Below are 11,179 nucleotides of genomic sequence, written 5' to 3'. Positions count from 1 at the left end.
CCACATATAGCTTTGCAAAAATTGCATAAAAAGCGCTTGCAGGAACAAAAACACAATATTCCAGAAACACGCTTTGCCGATCTGATCAGCTGTTTGTAACACTTCCTACATTTTTTGCAACTTTTTTGTATTTAAAGTTTTGAGGGATAAACCTCTTAAATTTCTCCAAGTAGAAGTATATGTAAAAAAACAAACGATTTTCAATTTTTTTGTAGTTTATTGCACTTTTTTGCAATTTATGTAGTTACTGTGGACTTAATGCATACACATTATTAAAATTTGGGCTATAATGGTTGTATTGATGTATAGCAACTTGAAATGCTTCCAAAAATGGCACTACAGCAAGTAAAAATATAAAATAAGCTCTGGCGGACTTGGTTCTATGGTAGGTCTTAAAGGGTTAACTATTTGTCATGGTTTTTAAATGGATCTGAAAGAAGACTTGTGCTTCTCTGTTTCTGTTATATGAGCGCCACTGTAAAGGATGCATATTAAGTTTTGAATAATGAAAGCATATGTAAATAAGTAATTCCTGTGAGTGAAAAGCCTAGGCTCCAGACAGCATCATACTCATTTTTTTCCCCAGTCTTGGCTCTGCGTGATGTTACTGAGAGTGGACATCTTTTTAATATCTTCGGCTTAAAACTGTGTAAGCACTGAGGCCCCACTCACCTCCGCTCCATGACACGGTGAGTTATCCAGTTGGAAGAAACTAGATGTGGTCGTTAAGAGACGGCCATGGACAGCAACCACACTCAGGTAAGCTGTGGTGTTTAGACTACGCCAAGTTGGTATTAAAATGCCCAAACTGGGCTAAACCACCAGCCTTTTTCCAATCCATTTCCACCCAGAGAACTAATGCTCGCTGGATATTTTTTCCTTATTGGACTATTCTCTGTAAATACATTCAAAGCAGTTCAATTCTATTTTATTTATACAGCGCCAAATCACAACAACAGTTGCCTCAAGGCGCTTTATATTTTAAGGTAGACCCTACAATAATACATACAGCGATAAACCCAACAATCATATGACCTCCTATGAACAAGCACTTTGGCAACAGTGGGAAGGAAAAACTCCCTTTTACAGGAAGAAACCGCCTGACAGGACCAGGCTCAGGGAGGGACGGGGCATGTGACAGGGGAGAGAAAAGGAAGACAGGCTAAAAGACATGCTGTGGAAGAGAGCCAGAGTTTAATAATAAGTATGATTCAATGCAGAGGTCTACTAACACATAGTGAGTGATAAAGGTGACTGAAGAAGAAATACTCAATGCATCATGGGAATCCCCCAGCAGTCTATGCATATTGCAGCATAACTATTGGAGGATTCAGGGTCATTTAAACCATAAATACATGTTCATAGTAATTTAAATCACCTTTTATCTCCATCCGGATGTTCAGTTGAAGTTCAGCAGCTCGTCTTGACAACGTCTACATGCCTAAACTGTTGCAACGTGATTGGCTGATGAGATATTTAAATTATTAAGGAGCTGAAGAGTTGTAGCTAACGAAGCTGCTGGTCTTGGCATATCTCCAAATCACAAGGGTAGCTTTTCAGAAGCTGAGCATTTAAGTTCTATGGGGTCTTTTATTTTGAAGGCTGGCTGGATTCTCTATACTATCCCTGCCCTTCTCATCTGTTCTGTGCAGGTCCACATGGTTACAGCTTAAAACAAACAAACAAAAAGCTCTGGGGCGTGTCTGGTGGAATGGTAAGCATTTCTTGAGTATTTTATATCCGTGTATTCTTGGGGTGAGAATTGAAGGGGCAGCCAATCAGAAGTTGGTTTTCACTATATCAGCGCTGGCACATACAGAAACTGTAAAAGTTTTCAGTTTATTAGGAACAGCTGGTTAAAACTAACAGTCTAATGAAACTATCCTGCAAGAACTACCTGTAAAGGTTTAGTTTTTGCTGAACTGAGACAGGTGCTGATTCATCATTGTTTCGCAAGAATTCTGAAGACCACACTTTGAGGTGCTGTTGACCTGTGTTGCAGTTAACAGCTGTTTAGTTAATCTATCCGTATTTACCTGTTAACAAGTAAAGTGGAAACACGCTATAAATCAATGCTTAAATTTAAATGGAGTTGTACTGATATAGAGCTTTCCTAATGACACTTCTCTATACACACTTCTTGGTCATTTCGAAATCTAGAGGTGCACCTGTGGTGTGTGCAAAAACACACGCCACAGGTGCTCAAAATCATGCTCAAATCATGCATGATTCATTCAGTGCTCTTCCACGTGTGACCTGCTAAAAGACGCCTTGAAGGAGTTTTCAGTTGAGTCTGTATATGTTCCCTCAAATACAGGATTTTTTTTAATGACACTAAAATAGAATTAGATGTTTTGCAGCTGCAGTCTGGCCGCAGAGAGACCTTTGTTCTCGCGTGCTGTCACATGACGATATTGGACCGTGAGATCCTGCGTTAGATATGTGGAGAGAGTTGCAGTGGTTTCAACATAACAGCACCATTGTGTGTTCGAAACGCAACTTGGAGCAAACCTGTTCAGAGTCGAGCCACATTTTGTCCTTTTCAAAACGTGAGCTTTTTCATATTCAGAAAACTGCATATTCACAAATCTGAAGGAAGTTTTGTCTGATCCTGACAAAAGCAATTTCTTCATAAAATTATAGCTTACTTTGCAAGCTGGACTGTCGCCTGGAATTGGTTAGCTTATAGTTAAAGATTAATGGCCTCTCAGTGAGTCAGCAAAAAGGCAGCCTAAGGGGAAAAAATCCAGTCATCGGTGAAAGAGGCTCGAGTGTCTTAAAAAGCAGCAAAAGAGGGGAAAAAATAAATAAATGTGAAGCAGAAAATCTGAGCTGTTTCAGAAATGCTCTCATAAAGTTAACATCATGTGATGTTAAGAGAGCAGGTCTGAAAGATGCTACTCTGACCTTTATTATAAATACACAGCACCATGCTTAAAGTACATGTGCCTTCTGCTGTCACAGGGCAACACTTCCTTTAAAAAACGTGTGCAGTAGTGAGCTTTAGTCCACCCCTCCCACGCTGCTTTCAGGTTCCTCTCTTAATCTAGATAACCGTTGATTACACATTCAGCTTAAAAGAGTAAAGTGTACATCGGTGTTCGAGTAAAAGATGAAATACTATGAAATCTTGGTTCTGTTTTATATAGCTGCTTTTTCTTCTTTACTAATATATCTTTTAAGCGCGCAAATGTACGATTTCAATTAAAAAAAAAAGACAAAACTATGGGGCTGATGAGAATGAAAGAAAGAAACAAGATGAGGAAACAAGCGTGACTGATTTAGAAGGAAGAGATATAAGGTGGAATAAGACCTTCCTTATTTGGTATTTGCCTTTCCTGTCTCTCTGGTCACGTCCTTCCCGTTCCGTTCTGAGTCATCTTGTCCCTTTAAAATGCTGCGTTCAGGTACGCAATAAAGCAACCTGGGGCTTCTAGATATTTCCAGCACGGATGCACTGGTGTCTGTTTGGTAAAACTGTGTTGATTAAATGTTGTTAAAAGAAATGTTCACTTCTTTGTTAGATGTAAATTCATGGGAGAACTTTATGAATCAATGTCTGAACATTTATGGCATCTAAAAGAGAAAGAATTGTCCATAAAATAGCATAATGTTTGGCACCTTTAATGTCCTCTTACTTCACATTATGCGGTAGGACGCCACAACACTAATGCTGAAAGTACTCATAAGTTACTTTGAGTAGAGGCAACAGGTATATTGCTGATTTGCCAATAATCTAGTCTGAGTATTATTGACACTTTTTTTCTTTTATAGAGACACAGTGCTGTTCCAAAGCTCTACTGTAGAATTTTGCTTGTCACCATCTTGGTTTTTGGGAACCAGAATCGGCCCAGAGGAGAGACTGGTGGATCTGAAACTGAATATTAAGTAGGTCACGTGTTGCAGAAACAAAAACAGACCACATGTATGTTAGTTAAATTTAGCCTTGAATCAAACTTTCACTTAATAGTTGCTATTACATTAATGTATGCCTTAAAACCAGGACCTAAAACCTGGGTAATGCAAGTAACTAGACACGTGGAGTAAAAGTAGTTTTGACAATATGAAAAAATAATGGATGGTACAGAAAAAAGGTGACTTCTTGGATTTTCTGTTAGTGCAACCAAATGCTGAACAGAATCCTTTCAGGTGACCTAAATAAACAAATAAGTAAAATAAAAGTTAGAATTAAAATTAATTAAAAACAACACAGTACCACAGATAAGCTTTGCCATTGCCATATCCTGACTAAATGCCATGGGCTATATGCATTGTGCTGTACTCAAGAGGACTGAAGACTAGCAGTAAACCCATTCTGAGTGATTACTGGGGTAATAAATCAACTGAGAAGTAGGGTCACTTTGTCACACACTTCTCAACAAGTCACTTCTTGCTTTATGTCAACAACTATAAAGTCAGTGCAAGAAAAATCGAGCTAAAGTAACACTACTTAAACTGGACAATATATATAACTGTACTTAAACAGAAAATTTATGCAGATAGTTAATGCGTGAAAAAAAATAATTAAAGTTCCAAAAATACGTCAAACGGAAAAAGACAAACAAGTTTAAAGGGTTAATACTTAAGTCCACCATGGTCAATAACAGCAGTGGTTACGCTCTATCAGTGATTTCATATTTAAAAACATGCTCAGCTTTTATTATTTACCGCTTACTGGACAAAACAAGCCCATGTCCTGATAAATTCTTTTTCCACCGATCATAAAGGCCATTATCGCCGCTCACGTGTATTTCGTGTGCTTCGACATGATTTCCAACTGTTACGAGGTGTTCTTAAACGCAGCGCCAGATCGCTGTCGGAACAAACGACCTCACACTCGCTGCCCCGTGAGTGGCGGAGGCGGAGGTTTGATCGTCGGGTGAACGGACCAATCCCGTGCGCCGGTGAGCTCCCGTGCCCCTCCCCCCTCCTCCGCAGCTCCGCCGCCTTCCCCCAGCTGCTGCGAGCGGACAGTACATTCCTCACACTTCGGCCGTCTACAGCTCAGGAACGGGACACTGAAACGAAACCAGCCGAAGACTCGACGGATTCATACCTCCCATGACACTTCCCAAGGGCACGTGAGGTTGGTTTTTCTGTCGTCTTCATGTCATTCTCTTAAATTGAACTCAAGTTTGCCCTTTAAACTTGGTTCAAATTGGATCTTAACGTTCCCGCTGAAGTACGGGAACCGTCACGGGGTTAAGGGGTGTTCTCGGGGGTCCTGAGCTAAATAAGTAGTGTAGAGTGACCATATGATCGTAGTTAGCGATTTAAAAAGACTGATTTTTGCTAACATGTTTATTATCCGCGTATTTTACTTTGTTGAGGCTTCTACCGACATATTAAATTAGACCAAGCAGCTTTAATCTCTCCGACGAGGGTCAAACTCACCAAATGGGGCTTCGTGTGTCCTCTTTACTTTTGTAAAAGGATCAGAGAGAAAGTGATCCATGGCGCTACCCATCCCTGTATGGATGAGTAAAGTCTGTCAAGCCTGCTGGGGTGTCTAACAGTGAGTCATAGTTGGTAAAATGCGCTCTTTCAAATGTCTTAACTCAGGGGAGAAAAAAAAATCGACTATGTAAAGGTGCATAATATATTCAGTATCTGCAGCTTTATGCTTTATGTGTTTTCTCCTGATTTGAAAAGGCTCTGTGCCTGACAGTGTCTCTGAAACTAAGCATGCTCGCTTGCTTTGTGCTCTTACATAAATTGAATGCAAGGTTTATTGCCATGCCGCCAGATCAGAGATCCAAGCCCTAAAAAAATAAAATAAAGAAAGAATAGACACACCATCTCAGCAACTGCTGTCAAAGGTTTGTGTCTCATTTTCTTTCACTTCAACAGGAGGAAATGCTCCGATTGGTGACTTTAAAAAAGACAAATGTTTAAGACCAACAGTCAGTTCAAGCCCTGGGAAACTAGCCTCTCTACCTAATTTAGTTTTGCAGAACTATTTGTTGTGTTTTGCCATGTAAATGTAACTCTTCATTACACGTTGTACCTTATTGCAACCTAACAAATGGGCTCTTTATCCCCTGATGCAGGCCAATGTTGGGTCGAGGTGTGAAGCGGAAGTGGAGCTGCTTGGAGGAGCTGGAGGCTGAGGTGGTCGCGGAAGCCACTATTACGGAGGAAAAGGAGCAGAGTGGAAAGGATGGCCAGGAAGACGAGGCCGGGCTTCTCATTGACCCGTCCAAATCGGTCATGAGCCACCTGCAGCAGCGTCAGCGGGTGCTCGGCCTCTGCTTGGAGAAGCTCCAGCGTTATCAGGCGGGGATGGAGCTCAGCCTGCGCCGCTCCGTGCTGCTCATCAATACTCTCAGGCAGATTCAGGAGGAAATACGGAGTGACGGCGTGGGAACCTGCACCTCAGATTCACGTCTCAGCATCAGCGGCGTTCATGCAGATGACTCCTGTCTACTCAGGGACGATTTCAGAGAGGACGTGCCTGTTACGTGCCCTGGGTGTGCCGAAGGAGATGGGGAAAGCCTGTCTCTGTCTCCCCCACTGTCTCCCGAATTCCCCTCTCAGGAGGCAATTGACTTCCCCGACCAGCAGAAATCTCTGCCCGCTGCAGCCATCAGTACTTTCAGCGATGCAGTAAATGCCATGGGCTACCTCAGCGACCTCGCCCTGGATGATATCTTTGAGGACATTGACACATCGATGTATGAGACTTCAGATCTGCCGTCGGCCTGGGCGACAGGGTCTCTGTGGCCAGTCAGCGTGTCGCTATGGCCGGACGAGGACGTGAAATTACGTTCTTCCAGCCATTCCTCAACCGGGAGCCTCCAGTCTTGTCTCGTGGACCTGAATGACCTGGACCACATCATGGAGATCCTGGTAAAGTCCTGATCACCGAGATGAACTTCTGAACATTTCCTGTCTTTTTTTTAGGAGCTGCTCCGGCTGAATTAGGGCTGACAAACTCTTTCTGATGAACTCTGTCTTTTTTTTTTCTTTTTCTTTTAACGGTCTATCTGATAGTTTGGCTGAAATTTTTTCTCAAGGTTGAGCCAGTTTAAGGTGGAATGAAACACTAATTCTAATATGCACATGCCTCTTATGAGGACCTAGTTATGCACCTATGCTTGTGCCTCAAGAGATATGAAATATTTATTGTAACAGATGAAGAATAACATTCAGAGCGTCTTATAAAGTTAGACATCCATGGTACAACTCTTTTGCACTGTTTTTAATAGTTATCAGTCCAAAACTGCTATTGACAGGAAAAGTGAAGATCGAAAACTTGACACAATTTGTCAGTTGAGCAAAAATGGAAAGAAATTATTTCTGTCTTTGTATTTTATTTAAATTTTTTTTAGTATTTTTATGCTGGGGTTTTGGGCTGTCAGAAAAGTAGCAATTGAAGAGCTAATTTATGACATTTTACTGGCAAACAAAACAAAAATGCAAAAAAAGATGTACCTTTTATTTGTGTAACCAATCAATATTAATCAAAGAATTTTATTTTTAGCTGAAACTTGGTATATAACAATGCTACAATCAGAAAGGCATTTTAGAAGGGACAGGAAGACCTGGAATCAAACCGGGCAGCGCTTTAGCTTTCCAGCTGGTTGTATTATGAGTAGGAGGTGAATAATCTCTACTAAGAGTAGATCAGACATGTTTAGACAAAGTTGGCACACCAAAAGTATATTGCAAAACTTGCAAGAGAAGTGTTGCAATGGGTGGTACTGGACATGAAAAACTGATGGCATACGGCAGTGTTTAAGGTGAATTTTCCTGGACGTGGATCCTCACGTTTCCAAGTATTTGTCACTTTGCTCTCCTGCTTCTGTAACTGCAGCAGTCGTCAGAAGAAACCTGAGCTGCCGTGCTTCGTGCGGCACTCTGACTGTTAGATCAGGTCTGGGTTGATTATTAATTGAAATCCCTTCAATTACTTAAGAGGGCGTGCTTCTGCCAGCCAGGAGAGCCCAGGCCCGAGTTTCTTTTTTTCAGTTGTAGGACCGAGCAACTCCTGTTGAGGAAAGATGAAAGTCTTTGTGGCCGTACAGCAGTCAGAGCATGGACTATTTATCTATCTGTATATTTATTTCCTTAGTAGAAAGGAGAATGCAGCCGCTTGTGAGCACTATATTGAAGTTGTATAGAAAGTGTGTGTGTGTGTGTGTGTGCGTGCGTGGGGTGGGGGGTGTAGAGAGGACATCTCAATGCTCCAGTATAGAAAGGGTAAATTGTTTTTCTTGTTGCCTTTTTATCTAATTGTATTTTTTATTTGTGAATGACAACTGAACAGCAAACCATATTACTGTTCTTTCTACATAGAGTCTATAGGTTAGGTGTGAGTGTAACTTATAAATTAAGGTTCTTTCTAATCTCGGACTGTCAGTGTTGATGCACTTTGTGACACAAAATGGGACAAACAGTCAGCACCTGTATGACAAATAAGAGTTTTTCCTTCTTGGCAGCTTTTTTTTTTCTTAGTATAGTAAATCCAACATGTCATTAACTCAGCATACAATATGTATTTTTAAATGGTAATGTAATCCCAGTCTGGTTCTGACTGAGGAGCCAATCACATCAAGTCAATGGTCAGGGCACCTTTGCCGTGTCTCAGAGTTTAACCTGAAAACAGAAGCCTTTGTATTTTGATGGGTTTTTTGTTTATTTCAATTTTTACACGCAATGTGGGAGTTGAGCAGTTTTATACGCGTTTCTACCTGAAACCAATTTCCTGTCTAGTAGAAGAAATCCAGTGAGTGAAAGGTCACAGGGAATCTGACGCCTGACCTTCGCTGTTTGTGGTTTACTCCTGTTCTACCTCCTGATGTCTGTCTGTCTGCCGGTTTACCTGGAACACTCCTGTTTTCACCCAGAGAGCTGTCGTGTGTTTGTCGCTGATCGAAACGGTGTGGTTTATCATTTTAATTGTGCTGAGAATCTAATGCTCTCCTGTCAGACCAAAGTGATCCGTCCTCATCTCCATCTCATTTCATGTTGACAACGTGCCTTACTACTGATTCTAATTTTCAACTGCGCTGAGGTGTTGTGTCTGTGTGAGCTCGAGCTTCATTGATATTTTTTGTTTTTTGTTCTGTTTTTTGTAAACCAAAGGACTGCAGAAAGGTGTTACCTAAAGCACTCAGAAGCCACGGCTGTCATGGTTTCTTCCCTTTACTTGGCCTTTTTCTGTGCTCGCTGAACACTACAGGCATATGAGCTTAATGTATCCTGACGGGCTGACAGTGAACTAGCTGAGGGAGGAGGTGGCAGCCAGAGCCAGAAGGGGGAAAATAAGAGGAGGAGGATGAGGACGTGGAGGAGGGTGGGAGGAAGCAGATTGCGTCACATGTTCAGTAGGAGGGGTTTGGAGCTTGTTTTGCCCAGACTAAGACTACAGACCAATCACATGAGATGTACGAGCAGCGCACTGCTGCTCCAACAACAACTTGTTTTTGCTCCTGATGCCTCTGCACAGACACAGTGTGAATTGGCTGTTCTTCAGCCGGTGAAATAAAACCACTTTTCTGTTTTTTATAAAATAATTTTACATAATCTGTCTGACAGGATCGAATATAATAAGCAGGAGGTTGCAGTGTTATTTATAATTGTGTGAAAGCACAGAGTGTCAGTAGGTTTTGCAAAGCACAAAGTGTATGTTGTCAATGCTGAACATGAAAAACAACCCCCCCCCCCCCTCCAATGTAACTGAAGGAAGACTTTGTTCAGTGAAAAGATGATCGTTCATAATGTATTGTATTTGTTTTTGGAATATTTTATAGATTTTATCCAACAATAAAGAGAAAATACTCGAACCGCTTTGTGTGAGTCTTTTAATCTTTCATTGCAAAACATCATGCAGACCTGACTGTGTCTTTGGCACAAAGACACAAACGTCACATCTCTATTACAAAAACTGAACATGAAGTATTTACTATACAGACATTCCTGCCGACCTCTGCACACCAACCACGTACACACAACAGGACATTACTCAATACGCAACTGACTGCATGTGGTCTGTGGACCTGCAGGAGTATCTTGTCTTGTGTGTTGCCTCCAAGGCAACAGTCCCTTTTGAGCTCAGCCAAAATCCTTCTAACCTTTAACTGCTTAACCTCAGTTATAGTATACATGTATAAGCTAAAGCATGTCAATGATACATCATGCAAAAGGGCATTGCAGCCTGGAAAGCAGGGCTGAGGGCAAAATTTCCCTCAGCCCATATATGTATATGTGTATATGTGTATATATATATATATATATATATATATATATATATGTGTATATGTGTGTGTGTGTGTGTGTGTGTATATATATATATATATATATATATATATATGTATGTGTATGTATATATATGTGTGTATATATATATATATATATATATGTATATGTATATATGTATATATATTTTTCCCAAATGTGTCTAGAGAGTTAAATGGAAGCCAACACTTCCCTCTGGTGGTCATTTGATAGAAAAGCAGGTGTTTGTTTATGATGAGAAAGACAATGCACATTCAAAAAGATCGGTCCTGCAGTGTTTGTTGGTGTTGTAATCAGGTGTTTCTGCAGCTTCATCACTAAAACTTGGTGTCATTTTCAGAAAACCTGACCCGGCAATGAAGCCAGTACAGTAAGTATCAGTGTTTCTCACAGCAGGGGACTAAACTTCCTGTGAATCTCACTCAATTCACTGGCAACTCTCTTAGTCATGGAAATTCTGGACAGAGGTTTAATCTCATGTTTCACCTTTACCTCTGCAAATGCAGTGTAGATCTCTATAAAGCATATGCAACATTACAGATCAATACTGGTGTAAAAAAAAGGAAAACCTTGAAAGCCTTTTATTTATGTAAAAGCAGCAATATTATACCAGAAAAATATCATCAAAAGCACTGCTCTTCTCCTCTGCCTTCTCTTTCCCCTCCCTCACCCTCAACTAGGTTGCGTGGAGGAAGAGCTCCTGTTAAAAAGGAGATCTTCCTTCCCACTGTCGCAAAGTGCTATCAAATAGTGAATCAATGGGCTTCTCTATAATCTATAGCAGGGTCTTCACCTTACATTGTACAGATCCTTGAGAAGACTTCAAACATCAAAACTTTTTCAATTTCAATTTTCAATGAAAAATTAGTTGCATTATTTTTATTAGATATTTTCAAGAGAAGAAAAGCTAAAATGACTGGAACCGAAAAGTCTCACAAAT

General features: G+C 40.7%; 1 protein-coding gene across 1 annotated transcript; it reads left to right on the top strand.

The window, feature by feature from the left end:
- Positions 1–4,742: 4,742 nt before the first annotated feature.
- Positions 4,743–7,988, top strand: LOC308390035 (cell division cycle-associated protein 4-like). Its single transcript, XM_080871712.1, has 2 exons — positions 4,743–5,086; positions 6,051–7,988. Exon 2 carries the CDS (start codon positions 6,055–6,057, stop codon positions 6,859–6,861), a length of 807 nt encoding a protein of 268 aa, XP_080727838.1. The 5' UTR covers positions 4,743–5,086; positions 6,051–6,054; the 3' UTR covers positions 6,862–7,988.
- The last annotated feature ends 3,191 nt before the right edge of the window (positions 7,989–11,179 follow it).

This window comes from Rhamphochromis sp. 'chilingali' (genome assembly GCF_963969265.1).
Source record: "Rhamphochromis sp. 'chilingali' genome assembly, chromosome: 21".
In the NCBI taxonomy this organism is placed as follows: domain Eukaryota; kingdom Metazoa; phylum Chordata; class Actinopteri; order Cichliformes; family Cichlidae; genus Rhamphochromis; species Rhamphochromis sp. 'chilingali'.
Note: the sequence above shows the minus strand (reverse complement) of the source record. Positions and strands in the feature narration are given on the sequence as shown.